This window comes from Grus americana, chromosome 1 (assembly GCF_028858705.1).
Source record: "Grus americana isolate bGruAme1 chromosome 1, bGruAme1.mat, whole genome shotgun sequence".
Taxonomy (NCBI): Eukaryota; Metazoa; Chordata; class Aves; order Gruiformes; family Gruidae; genus Grus; species Grus americana.
Genome location: NC_072852.1, coordinates 58,118,287 through 58,133,058, shown reverse-complemented (window position 1 = coordinate 58,133,058; position 14,772 = coordinate 58,118,287). Strand labels below are relative to the sequence as shown.

At 40.6% G+C, this 14,772-nt stretch overlaps 1 protein-coding gene across 1 annotated transcript in view; it reads right to left on the bottom strand.

Annotated features, from left to right (window-relative positions):
* Positions 1-14,772, bottom strand: part of DMC1 (DNA meiotic recombinase 1) — a 33,587-nt gene that overhangs the window by 7,688 nt on the left and 11,127 nt on the right. The window contains exons 7-10 of the mRNA XM_054811162.1: positions 8,392-8,495; positions 3,938-4,028; positions 3,267-3,311; positions 244-390 (exon numbers count right to left, since the gene is read on the bottom strand). Coding sequence (XP_054667137.1) covers positions 244-390; positions 3,267-3,311; positions 3,938-4,028; positions 8,392-8,495 — 387 coding nt within the window. The remainder of the gene's footprint in view (positions 1-243; positions 391-3,266; positions 3,312-3,937; positions 4,029-8,391; positions 8,496-14,772) is intronic.

The following is a 14,772-nucleotide window of genomic DNA, read 5'->3' as shown; positions in this document are numbered from 1 at the left end:
GCAACATCCCACATAAGTATCTTCTCTCCACCCTTAGCCTCACTTACACAGGTTGGGTATGAAAGGGACCATAGCATTTGTCCACTTGTTGTAGAGTATAAAGTATTACTCCTTTAGAGTAACGAGCAGAATGATTTTCAAAATTACCTTGATGTAGTGAAAAAAATCTGTTAAGAGAAATGATGCACAGCATTTTGGAGAGGACAGCATGAGTTTAAACCATCGAGAAAGTGACTGGCTTACAATAAGCTTGTTTGCAGCTTCTTTGATCTTGTCCACTTTGGCCTCTGAAAGCCCTTTTACATTGCACAGTGCCCGTCTTGTGGTCATCTGTATTCCTTTGATCGTGCAGATCCCAACTGACTTCAGTTTTTTAATATCTGCTACGTTCTGTGAAGAAAGTTCCCTGCTATGAGTACTTGTGACAGTTAACAACTAGAAGGCAAAGTAAATCTTTTCATTATACATTCATATGCATGTGTATTTTCACCAAGAAAGGAACAGATTTACAGTAAACTCTTCATTATGTAGTTCGTGACACCAGCAATAGAAAAATTTGAGTAACACTGGTGTGAGGGATCACGGTGCAAAGACATCCTGGTGCTTTCAAGAGAAAGGTGGCTTGGGTGCAGCTGTATTTACTTGTCTCTGTTCAGTGCCAGTCTTTCCAGATCTAGGCTGGTAGTAAGGAAACAGTACGGATTATTTCAGATAGCATGGAGCCCGGCCTAGTAAACCCTGTAACACCCAATTTGTCCTTGATTCCTTAGCACAGATAATCTGTAAACCAGATAATCTGATCGTGGATAATTGGGAGCTGGCTCGCAAGGATCGTTGGAAGCCGACTCTAACTGCTGTGCTGTTTCTGCATGTTCACAGTATGTCCAGTTTAAAACAAGCGTATCCTCCAGATCTGACTGACACTTTGGGCCAGAATGAATTTACTAGAGAGTTTTTCATAAATTGGGTACAGCAATTACTTCAGTCAGCACCCTACTTCTTACCTCATTTTATGATTCTGACATCACAGGAAACTTAAAGGCAAGCAACAGATTACTCACAAGAAAACATAGTATGTGAAAGGTTTAGGATAATACTTCAATTTACCATTTTGAGCCAAGTTTTTTCTTTGAAAAAAACTATGAACTGTATGCATCATCTATTTATCTAGTGCGTGTGGGTGCATAGGACATAAGAATGGAGGGGGACTATGTTAGAAATTAGTCATGTTCATGGAAAGCTTATTTCTCATCCTGTGATGAGGTTTTTGATTATTCCATTAATAGAGATGGATGAGGTAGAATAATTTACGAATAAAAATTACTCTTCCACCCAAGAGAATAACCAGCAGTATAAAAAGGATTGAACTGTTTTACTGTGTTTTTCTAGTAAGACAACAGACTACTGCTGCAAAGATCATTTTTCTAGACCAAAGCTTTAAATGCATTACCCTGCTTCTGCATTTCTTCAGTGGCTTTGTCTTTCTGGTCACATCAAACTTAAGGCTGTTCTGCATAACAAGTCTGTGTGGTAGACCTGGTTATAGAAGTTCTTGTTCTCTCCCGCACAGATACACCTTTCACCAACAGCGTACATACCAACCAAGGCCCTAGGATATATGCCTCCTTAGACTATAGTTCAATACTATGAAGTGTTCAGCAGTACTCCTGGCTTAACATACTGACATGCCTACCCCTTTACACCAACTGCCTGTCCCGATCCTCTACCTTACGTTGCAGCCCTGTCCCAGTTGTGTGCCTCTGAGGTGGAAAAGGGAGCAGACTGAGGATTTACAAATAAAAAAACCTAAACCACATTTTTGGCTGTGATAATTTTTGGACTAAGTGATTAACAAATCCAGTTCACAGGGTGTACCAGAAGAAGGGATAGCGTGCTCCAGGGGCAGGAACACTCAGCGAAGGTCGCAGGGTCACAGCACCTTAATTCCTACCAAACAGTTTTGAACATCGAACCACAGCCTAGGTTGTGCTAATCTGACTCTCTTTGTGGCCACACTGTCAGATCTAGTAAATATTTCTCTCTGTACTCCTAGGAAAAAAAATTCTAAACCCACAAAAACTATTTCTTTAAGCAAATGAATTTAACAGATATGGGTCATCATAAGTTCACACAAAGATTTTAACTGGCACAGCTGACAACAAAAACTTCCTCTGGGGTGTACGAATAACCACTTGGAAAGAAGAAAAAAAAAAAGAGGAGGAAACAGCTATTAAGCCAGAAGAATAGCCTAAGTCATTAATCTTTATTTTCAAGATCTTTCATACTTCAGTATCATACTCTGCATACCATGCCTCATTTGATATTGACAGGCTAGTACAGCCCCCTTCCAGCTCACAAGGTCAGCCTCTTTGGTCAACTTCTTAAATTTTTAACACAAGAATTTGTGTATTTTTCCTATGTTGCCCCATAGTTTGAGCTCCCAACTTCATGATCCGTCTTCAGAACTCTCTTTAAAACTGTCAATGAATTGCCAATAAAAAAGTCAACAACATTTACACTGCTGACATGCCAAGCCCAATAACTATAGTGCTGACTAATGCTGTCTCATTGTGCCCGTGTCCTCCCCATTTGTATCTGTCTGCAGTCATTTATCTTAGAGTTAAATCTTACATTACTATGGGCAAACCCAACTTTTTATCCTGCTTCTATAACACTGAACGTAATAGGGTTCCAATCCATGAGCCAGTCTCCTGGATAAACATATAATAATGGTAATTCAAATAAATAGGTGGTGTTTATGTGGTGATAATAATAATGATGATAACGATTATAGGAATTCATATTTGATGAAGAAAACTAACCACTTATTTCTCTAGCTACTAATATTTCCCTCACTCCCACTCTATCCCCTTCACCAGAATGCCGAAAATAGTATGGCAACAATTGTCGCAGTGTAATTTCACAGGCACCAAAAATGCAGGAGTAATTACAAAGATTGGCAGGAACAGGAAGTAATCTATCACACAGTTTTCAAATAAATTAGCAAGTAGTTGGTTTTTCAAGAGTGCTGGGTGCTAAATACTTTAAATATCTTGCCACTTTATTTAGGAATCTGATGGGAATGAGATTTTCTGAAAACCTGTCTTATCACCAAAGGCAAAAATTTGTCTTCACATGACTGACTCAGAATTCATTACAAGGAGGAATTTCAGTTATTTGTATCAACGAGTATATGCTTTTGGAAATAACCTTACAATAGCTTTACATGGACAATTCTGTGCAGTAAAGTCATTGCTAATACTTACAATTCCATGCTTCTGTAGCAGGTCAATATCCTGAAAAAATGATTCCTAAAAAAAAATAGCAGAAAAAAATAAAAATAGGGTTTGTTTTTTTCTTGTAATTACATCTATCTTACTATGTGTCCATTTCAAATATGTAACCATTTAAATGATTTTCCCTAATATGTAACTTGTTGGACTACCCAAATAAGCAAAGCCATAGTGAGCCAAGGAGGCCTACACATTTCCTATCACCTTCTTCATAAAGTCTGTCTTCACAGGCAAGCAATCCTCTGCTGTGCTAATACAACTTGTGTTACGAACATCGTCTTCTTGATTCCACCACAGTTCCTCAGTCTTTTCAGGCTAATGACCATTCCTTGGAAGCATAAAATTAACTGATAGTCCCCTTGCATTTAATATATAAGTGTAAAATATAAAGAAATAATGATAATCCCATTAAAAACTGTGAATAGCTTTTGAAAGGCTAATGAAGAGTACTTGAAGAGCAAGGCTCTACAGGGACTAGGAGAATGAGATTTTCTTGGTATTAGACTGGAACAAAATTTTAAATGCATTGAACTTCCCGATGGTTTTTGAGGGACCTTCTGTCTCTCTGTGGACTTCATAACACTATGAAAATACCTTCAAACAATATTTGCTGCGCATATTTTTTCAATGAACCATAAATTTACCTCATCATCCTGGTATCCTGGTTCTTCTTGGACTACTTGATCCTCCATGGCCTTCATCATGAAAAAGCAGGCAATAAAGTATTGATTGCTACTGGGAAATGCAAACAAAGATAGTATTGGGGTGGCAATAAATGAATAAATGACTATAAAAGGACTTTTAAGAAATCCTTGAACTACAGAACCTTCTCAGTATGCCATCGCATATGGACTTAAACTCGGATTCTGCTGCCAACTCTTAATTACCTGACCTACCAGATCAAAAGGAGAAAATCTACTGTATTACTCTCAGATGAACCAGTTTGGCTAGAAAGGGTTTAACAGGTGTTCAGAAAAGAGATCTCATTCCCTTGCGAGAATCTTGGGTCAGAGACAAGTTTGGAGGTGGGAATATTTAAAATCATTTATCACTAGTGGAATTTATTCAGGTAAGAAAGTTAAAGACAGTATGTATTTTTATAACAAAAGTCAGCAGAGTTGCAGACAGAATGGTTAGTGGAAAGGCTATGTTATATCTTAGCTTCCCCGTCTTTATGTGACAGAAAGCCCACAAAACAGTGCCATTGAGAAGGCTACAAGTCTTCAGTCATGTATCTTGAGAGTTGACTATAAAGCTGTATTTGTTTTCTAGTTCTTGCTGGAGTTCAAAATACCTAATAAATGCTGAAGACATGCAAGTAACACCCGTAAGAAGAGAATAAAAGAAAGGTAATAAACATTTGAGGCCTTTATTATGCAAAAATGTATACACAGAGCTTATTTCATGGTTTTTCATGGTTAACTTGCCATGTCTGTACTCTACTGCACCTTCACTGCCCTCTTCATGTGACTTCTTATAAGCAAGGCCTAAAGCCAGAATAGGTACTTAGTGATAGCACGGTTAAATAAAAAGCAAAATATGACCTCCTTAAATGTTACAAATGTTAAGAAAAATGAATACAAAGTTGTTTCTTAGAAATATGATCTTATAACCTGCTGTATCATTTTTGTGATTTTCTAAATGGATAGTTTGCTTCTGTCTTAACTGTGAGTTTGCCTTCACTGTTCTAGCTAGGGCTGATAAAAAGTTTTGTAAACTGCTTCATACAGATGTGTATATATGTTTGCTTGCTCATCCTTAATAAAATCCATGAAAGGTAAGACAGGTTTGTTATGAAACTGCAAGATGGGCTACATCTGACAGAGGATGGGATAATTTATACTAAATATCTGTAAATAGCTTTCTTCAGCTTCTGAATGGATACTTAAGGTCTGCCTAATTTACTTACAAGAATCTTGCGTATACAGAGTCTGGGAGAAGTAAGAAAGAACATAGTATCATCTTAGAATGAGCTTATTTGGTTTTGGAGTGAAAATACAGTGGAATCGCTGCTGTTATTATTTATTAGAAATATTCCTATAAAATCAGTTGTTTCTGATAGTGTCAGCATGTTTTTCATTTCTATTTCAGAACCCTGACAACTATGGAATAAGAAATCATGCCTTCACATCATGCCTAATATCAATCAGAAAATTACAGTAAAACATTAATTAAAAAAAACAGTTGAAGAGACTTTAAAAACCCCTTAGCTTCAAATACTAAAGGAAGAAAAAAAAGTAATGCAAAAAAAGCATTACAACCATATTACAATCCCCTTCTCCATTAAAAATATCCTCCTGAAATGCACATAATCCTGCACTCCAAGCACAGCTGAACCAGTCACGGGATCGTTCTACTCCCCATCCTTAGGCAATTGGCATCTCATAGCAGAAAAACAAGGCAGACCCAGACCTGTGCCTTCCTGCAGGCTACGAGGGAAAATGGAGAAATTATACCACACCCTACTGAAAGCTTTAGGGATGAACAAAATCCTGTTCAGTGGAGGGTCCTCCTGTTGCTGGTGTGTTGGTGCACCGAAGACCCAGAGGATTTTAGCCGCCACTGCCTGCAATGAACAAGATAAAAGTGAAAATCTGAGACAATACAGCTAATCCATGAAGAAACGAGGATCTTTGTGAGGAAACACAAACGCTTTTGTGCCACCTCGGGTGCCCCGACCCTGCTGTTACCGCCTGGGAGCTATTCATGAGGATGGTGAGGAAGACCTGCGTGCTGCTCTCCTTTCAACAGATAGGGGCTGTTGTGAGAGGGACCCAGCGCTGAGTGTTGTTTAATGAGTGGGTGTTGATCTGACAGAACGATGGCCGTTGACTTGGCTGGAGGGGAGTTTGGGCCTCACGTTAGGGGCAGGAGGCGACCCGACCTGCCCCGAGGGGCACCGCGGTGGAATTTCACATCTATTGACTCAGAGGAAAATAAATGATTAATCGTGTATCAACATACTGATTTATTTGGCTTTTCTTTGCCAGCTGCCTTTTCAGTGGATGTAAATTTCTGTTCCCAAAGGGTGAGGCACCACAGAATTTCCCTCCCCCGCGGAGCACCAAAATTCCCCGTCAAAATTACAACAATAATTCAAACAGCTCATCCCCGGGCACCTCCGGAAGCTGCGGAGCCGCGAGTGCTTACGGTGCCCCAGCCGTAACTGGGATCCGAACTCCCTACGCCCGCCCAAGCCTCCTGAGGGAACAGTCCCGGCGCTTTTCCCGCCGCAGCGGGGGGGCGGGGCCGCGAGGGGAGGGGGGAAGCTGCCCTCCCGCCAAAACGAGGCGGCCGTTAGCTGGCGCCATGCGGGGGGAGCGCAGGCTCCTGACAGGAACGGGGACTGCCCCTTTCCTTACCCCTCCGCGCTGAAATACGGTTGAATTATTGTCTTCAATTACTTTATCTTCTAAAAGTTATCAACTACTATATTTAGCATCTCTAAGGAATATTGTATTACCCTTATTTTACAGCTGGCAAAGACAGGCTTAATTAAAACCACAGAGTGGTGTTGGTTTGGAGGATGTTCAGTGCAACACATTTTATCGGGGTGCAACGCGCACGTCTTCCTAAACAAGGCACATGGCATTTTTGGATTGGATGGCCAAAACCTGTCAGCATCTGTTTCCGAAAGCTAGAAGTGACCTGCTTTATGTCACAGGAGAAGAAAATGAGGCTGAGTCATACACAATTTAATCTGCCATTTTAAAAGGACAGAAGAAGTGCTTTTTAGGATATGAACACTTCTACAAGTCTGCAGTTTTCTTGGAGATGGTATTTGGAAAGCAATCACCCATGTTAGCTCACCTCTGGCTGCACAGTTGGTACAGGATTGGGTGTAAAGGAGACATGGGAGTACTGCTGTGAGCAGGAGCTGCTGGCTGCCCCTCGGGGTGAGGACGGGCGGCAGAAGGGATAGGAGCCACATCTCAGCCTGTTTGAAGGTGCTTGCAAAAATTTCCTCCCCACCTTCCACCCGTGGGAGGTTAAGAGTGCACACAGGTGTTGTCAGTGCTTAGCCAAGTCCGGAAAACAACGCACAAAACACACAGCCCCTAACCATCATCAGCACACCTCAGAGTCACCCTTTGAGACATCAAGTGATTTATGTAAGTACCTGAAGCCTAACTGGGTGCCCAAGGCTTTGTCTATACAGAGGAACTGGCTGGCACTGCTTTTGAAAACTGCATTATTCCGCAAGAGGTATTCCAGAAGAGCACTTAGGCAGACAGTCCTTTAAAGACAAATTCCTCCACAAAGTATGCTTTTATTCCAGAACAGAAAGCACAAGCAGAGCACTATCCTTCTGGTGCTGCTGAATGGCCCTGCAGCAGCTAATACCTCTGTAAACAACCTTCCCTCCATTATCCTTCGAGTTCATAAAATTGTTCTTAGAGGGGTCAATGAACAAACAGAATCTGAACATCTTTTCCCACCCCATAGTGCTACTTTGGGCAACAAATTACATTCTACATCTTCAAAATATTGTGTGATCATTAACTGCTTATTTGGCTTCCAGCTTCCACACACCCATCACATTACACACCAGCCAAGTGAGTTGAGGCATCCCAGAATCTGTTCCTTCCCTCTTACAGGCTCTGCTGCTGACCAGAGCACCTCCAGCTGTAGGTCAGGCACCGGCGTAAGACACACCACTGTGAGATGCACTTCTCATGTGAAATCTTACCCCAAATTGGACAAGACAAGAGCCAAGTCAAATCACTGCCATAAAAATACTAAGTATCCAGCTGATTTTTGTCATCCTCATAAACCATTTTAATCCATGGTTGCAGTAGGGAAGTCACATGGGGTTTTTTTGGTTGGTTGGTTTTGATTCAGATTTATGAGGATCAAATGGACTAGAGTCAAATATAAAAGCCCATGCCTTCTCTGAACTTTCAAGTTGGCAGTTTGCCTGTTTTTAACCAGGACAGAATAATCTGATATTTGGCCTTCCAGAATATAACCCATGAAGATTCAGCCTGGGATATGAGTGTACATTTATGTCTGAATTGTTTTGGAAGAACTGTGTCTTCTGGTTTCCATAGGAATGCATTTCACTTACACTTGGTCCCAGACTAAAACTGTGACACACCTGAAATCTTCCCAAAACTGCAGAATGCTGGGCAAAGTTGCAGCAATTTCTTCATATTCTTCAGCTCTTCCTCCTCTATCAGCAATTGTTTGGGTTTTTTTCCCCTGTAAAGTTGAAAATACATGGGGGAGAGAGAGAGAGGGAAAGAATACTGAGTATTTCAAAGGTAACCCAAGTATTAAACAAGTAAAAACTTTCTTCTGTCTCCTACAACAAAGGAATATACAGACTGAGAATTCAGCACCACTTTGGAAGTTAGATTAGCTATTACATCCCCAAAATTACGCAAATCTGCAAATCATGATAGCCTTGCATTGATGTCTCACTGTAGCTACTCCCTTAGTCAAATTGGAATTAATGATCTCCACTTCCAAAACAAACTCTGACGAAAACCTTTCTGCGAGGAAAAGTCAGGCAAACATTCTACCTTAGTCTCAGGGAAAGGCCATGCTGCTTTAATGTGCCCCGTGGAATTTGTACTAACTGCACACATCACAGCTCACTCCTCTTCCTCCACATGTGAAAGCTCTTCTGAAAACTAATGTTAGCTAATGGGTTATACCTCTAGCAAAAGAAAAGATTAGTGTCCTGGTTTCGGCAGGGATGGAGTTAATTTTCTTTCTGGCAGCTGGTGTAGTGCTGTGTTTTGGATTTAGGATGAGAACAATGTTTATAACACACTGATGTTTTCAGTTGTTGCCAAGCATTCAAGGACTTTTCAGCTTTTCATACTGCCCTGCTAACACAGAGGCAGTGGGGGGGACCCAAGAAGCTGGGAGGGGGCACAGCCAGGACAGCTGACCCAGACTGGCCAAAGAGAGATTCTATACCATACAACATCATGTTCTGTTTATAACTGGGGAGTGGGCCTGGCACAGCAGCCAGGGGTCTTGCGCAGCCAGGGAGAACGGCCCTACCTGGAGTCTCTGGCACAAAGCACCAGGGCAGACTCGAGGCTGACCCTTGGGGTTTTGGAGTCAGGGATACAGAGGATCCGAGGCCTGCTACACTCCAACTGAAAAAGAGATACTGGCAGCATATGAAGGGGTTCAAGCTGCTTCGGAAGTGGTTGGTACTGAAGCACAGCTCCCCCTGGCACCCCGACTGCCAGTGCTGGGCTGGATGCTCAAAGGGAGGCCCACTCTACACATCATGCAACTGATGCTACACGGAGGAAGTGGGTCACACTGATCACACAGCAGGCTTGAATAGGAAACCCCAATTGCCCAGGAATTCTGGAAGTGATCACAGACTGGCCAGAAGGCAAAGATTTTAGAGTATCACCAGAGGAGGACGTGATGTGTGCTGAAGAGGCCCCACATATAATAAACTATGACAATTAGCAGAATCAAATTAGGTTATTAGAACACAGTAGGATGAATCCACACAATTTTTTTGTACTTAAGGAATTCTTGCTTATCTTTCTGCCGCTCCCAGTCCAAATCTCTCATTTATCTGCAGTGTCTCTGGTACGCTTCTTTGAATGCTGTGTCCATCTTGTGAATATGGCTGAAACTGTCTGTATATGTCACGGTATATTTTTAGTTTTACATAAAGGAAACTACCTTGCCTATGTTTTCCTTCTCTTTGGTCAGAACTAAGATGAACTGCAAAGCTGTACGCATACAAGGGGTCTCAGGATAGGACTGGCAAAATAGCAGACCAGCTATTCATGGTTCAAACTGGAATGAGGGCTACATTGTTAAAATGGAATTACTGGAAGGAATAGAGATGGTACTGTGAGACTGAGTGATGTCTGTGTCCCAGTCTTGAAATCCTTAGGCAAAGCCTTGCCAAAATATTCAATACCACACTGTTGGGAGTGATCCTGCATTAAAAAGACACAGGTTTTGCCACCTCTAATTTACTTTAAGTTAATCATTAAGGTTATGGTAGAGGATTAGAGATCTACTTCTGTATATCAAGATGTCCTCTCCAGACCACAGTCCAGTGTTGCAGCTCTGGAGGAAGTGATGAATCTGAGGGCTGTGCCCGTTGATATTAAAGAGGTGCCAGGTCAAGTCAGGACTACAACAGGTTGGATGTGACTGGAGAAGAAAAGATGCCAAAGATAGCTTATTAATATCGAAACACAGACTAGACAACTCAGGCGTGGATATTTTTCTAAATGAAAGAAATAAACTGTATGTCAACTATACAGATACAGTAAGTGACAGCAGTGCTCATGATAGCTTGCACAATGAGCTGCTTTTTCTTTGTGATCATTTTAAGAGGTGACTGTGAAATAATTAATTTTTGATATATAATAAAGGATGACATGATTTAAAAAAAAAAAGCCAACTGGCATAAATAAGGCCACTTTTAAGCTCTGCAAAACCTAAATCCAGTTAGAGGCTTTCTGGAGACACACATCAGTATATCATATGCAGAGTCCATCAAAAAGACAAAGGAGGCAAGAAAAGCAATCCCTTTTGAGAATGCATAAGGATTTTTTTATTTAAGAAAAGCAAACTAGTAATACAGAACAATAGGACTGAAAGGGACATCAAGAGATTTTCTAGCTCAAAGCAGAATCAGCTAAACTTGGCAGATGTTTATTTGCCTGGGGTGGCTGTGAATTTTCTTGTGTCAGAGGTATTTTGAGAAAGAATCCATTTCAGTGCTTGACTACCCTTGCCATTACCCTTGTTTTCCACTGTTCACTAAGTAGTGCAATTTTGTTTTTAAAATATACAATATACTTTGAGCTAACTTCCAGTTTTAAGAGGTCAGGTAACTGGGACTCTTAATTCTTGCATTCTTGGGTTTTCTACCCCAAAAGAGAAAACAAGCCACCCAGCATACCCAATTCTAAAAAAAAAAAAATTGCTGAAACCTGATGGATTATCTGGTAGCGTGTACAGCTTGCTTTTACCTGCTCAGGGCTTTTGGGGGCTAAAACATTGTAACCATGGCAATACTGTATTACAGGGCTACATTCTCAGTAATTTGCTATAAGCTTTGTACAAATTTGCAAGACCTGAGGACTGAGGCTTATCAGGCTTGCTTTGCTGAAACTTCTCTCAGCCCTTCTGTACCTTTGTTTTACTTGCTTAGCTGTGACAGCAGTTTCCATCACTGACCAGGTCTACAGCTAATTTGGTTTACTTCTGTTTATCTGTGTGTGGTACAGCAATAATTTTTTATCAATAGCAGTAACAAACAGTTTTTCTGCATAGAATGAGAGATTTATGATGCAGCGTAGAGAAGTGCAGGCCTAGTGCAATAGCAGAGGCCTTGAGAAATGGGGACACAAGATGCAGTGCAGAGGAGTACAGGCACGCAAAGGTAACTGGCAAGGCACAGGCTTGGCACTGGAGACCTGATGGCTATAAACAACTCAGCAGTGATCAGTCAAAGAAACACTGACCTGGAGGTGGAAAAAACTGGTTTTAGGGGTAACAAAGAGAACATAAAAATAGTAACTAACATACGTAATAGGCACCACATACCATAAAATCAGGCATAGTGTGGCATTGCAGACCAATGAAGAAAAGTAAATGCGTGCTAGCAAACATGTAAAAATGACACCAAGTGGATCCTAGAGCAAGGAAGGAGAAACCATCAATATGAAGATCATATTCTCCCAGCAAAGGACTCCAGATGCTGGCAACTCTCCCATATCACCCCCCACCACACACACCAGAATGAAACCACCAACCTTATGACCCAGAGGAGCCATGGAAGGGCGAGTGAAATAGAAGGAAGAGGGGTAGAAGCTAAGAGGCATATCTATCACCATTTTATAGAAGTACTCTAACTGCATTATTATTCTTTCTGTAAGTTATATCTGGATCAATAATCATTAGACTCTCAAGATTTCAATTACCCTAACAATAAATTATTGGTTTTAATTATATATAAGGTGGGCTTCCTCTTTGTCCACAAACAAGCTTTTGAGTGTAGCTGTGTCACTAACTAGTGGCTGACATACCAACTTCTTAATTTCACCACTAGCTGGTAAGTTAGAAGAAACTCAAGGACTGCCTGAGCTAACAAGCAGGCTAGTAGCAAAACAGACAGACATGGATTAAGCACATATCTGGCTGCAGCCAAAATTCAGTCCTTTAAAATCTTTCACTGAACACATTCTAACCTATGCTAATACATATTTTTTTAAAAAAAACACCAAAAAATCCCCAAACCAAGACTATTTGAAAGCAGCTTTTTTCATTTTTTAATAAAATAATTCTTCCTGCTTGGGAAGCTGGTGCTGTGACATTATGCAGTTTATCAATCTCTGCACATAAATCTCTACTGCAAGAAATTAAATGCAGTTGGGGAAATATGTTACTCTGAATCATGAAATGTATACTTTGGAAGATACAGGTCTTTTTTAAACTGGGAGGGCTTTCTAAATAGCTTTTGCAAATTCCAAAATAACTGTTCTTGACTAACTCCACGTACGTAGATTTTTGTTCTGCAATAAGTGCACGTTGTTCTACTTTAGCTTAATCAACTTTATGATAAACAGGAATAACAGACTAATTATGAAATAAGACTGCCCACATATGTAGCTAATTGGGAGCAGTAATTGCAGTTAACTATATCTTTGTTCATTTGAATTAACCTCCAAGGTCAGATGAACTTTACTATTGCTTTCTTCATCCTACTTTTATTTCCTGTGAAATTGTTATTAGTCTTCAAAATCAGTGACAACGCCACTGACAAGCTTGCATTTGAATTAAAGCACAGTCACAGACTTTGTTAAAGTCCATGGGTGAAATATCTTCATTTCACTAAGGAAACCAGAAGAACTGACTAAATATTCCTCTGCTCACAGATGAAACAGGAAGCTACCACCTAAGGGAATGAAGTACCCAATATGGCCAGTCAGGCACTAGAGCTCAGCCTAAGCAGGCTACAGAGCATGGCCAGGCTCGCGCGCTCCCTCTAACTAACGTCTCCTGTCGCAGCTCTGAGTTAACTAGAGCTTTGGTCTGAGCCAGCAGGGCATTGTGCTCTCCCTTATCTAAATGGCTTTGCATTTCTCCTAGTTGTATGCACTCTGGTGCTCATCTGAACAGTAAAAAAAAGAGACCATGGGATCAGGCAGGGAAAGACTGTCTCGGCAAGGTGTTGCATCAGTTTTGCCATTTGGTGGACTCTCACTGTTCCTGTAGACGGAGGGACTTCTCTGGAACTGAATGCAAATACAGGAGGTAGAATTTGCCTGGTGGCAGCTGTACACATTAATGTGTGAGATGGGAAAAGAGAGAGAAGCAATGGGGATTATTGCTTTAGGAGGAAGCTGAGGCAGAAAACTTGATTTAACTGCAATAACTCATCAGAAAGGGAGTTAAAACAAGAAAATTGCTAATGGATGGGCCTACCATGCTGCAGAACAAAGGACTCTGTGTGCATTCTTCACACCAAAGAAATTCTGACTCCTAATACAAACAAGCTGGAAGTACTGCAAATATTGTCTTAACTGTTATGGCTAAAAGAGTCAATCCTTCTCTAATTTATTCACACGGAGAATTAATCTGAAAAAAACCCACAAAGCAAAGCTGCTTTATCCACAGAACATAGGAGAGCAGAGTTTTCAGTGTTGCAGCTAAAAAAAAAAAAGCATAATTCATGGAAAGTTTCGGGGTTTTTTCCCCTCCAATACATTCCAGCTCACAGAAGCTGAGTGCTTCTGTTGTCAAGAAGGTTGAATAATGACTTTGAGTACACTGCTCTGTTTTATACTCAGGACAGCATTTTCATTGGCATGCTTCAGAAAGAAGAATGTATTTAAAAGTGCAGCTAATCAAAATTTTTTCATATCCAGGTCCCAGTGGAATTCACTGGTCACATCAAAGAATGGCATTTTACAAGAAAAACATTTTTAAATTCACACTTGGAAGAGGTTCAGCACCAGTATTCAAGACATTTCTTCCTTAAAAAAAAAAACCAAAACAACAAACTTTGAAGAGCCTCCACTTGAAAAACTAATCATTTTCACAGTGTTTCCATGTACCCTATGAGTTTGGAAAAGTTAGGGCTTTCAAGCTCAGCCTCTTGGCAGCAGCTTTTCTTTTAAACCAGCTATGCTACAGAACTGAACATGCTCTTCTTTTGGCCAGTTTTCTACTCTTGGCTTTGCCTCCTGCTTCTGCAAGTAAGTTTGTATGTAAACCACAGAAAAAAACCAATCTTGTTGCATTTGTATTCCATATGTTTGGCAGGCTAGTGGCCAGAAGAGATCATAAGTTTGTTTTTCAAACCCTAAAACTTGGATAGGCATTGACTGCATCATCACACAGTTATATTTAGCTTAGAATAATATTTAGACCTCTCAGGAGTTGTAATTAGCTTTAAAATACTGTTTCCTTGATTTCCCTACACATAGAGCATTTATTTTCAGTAATGGTCCAGCTAATAATTTTCTTCAAT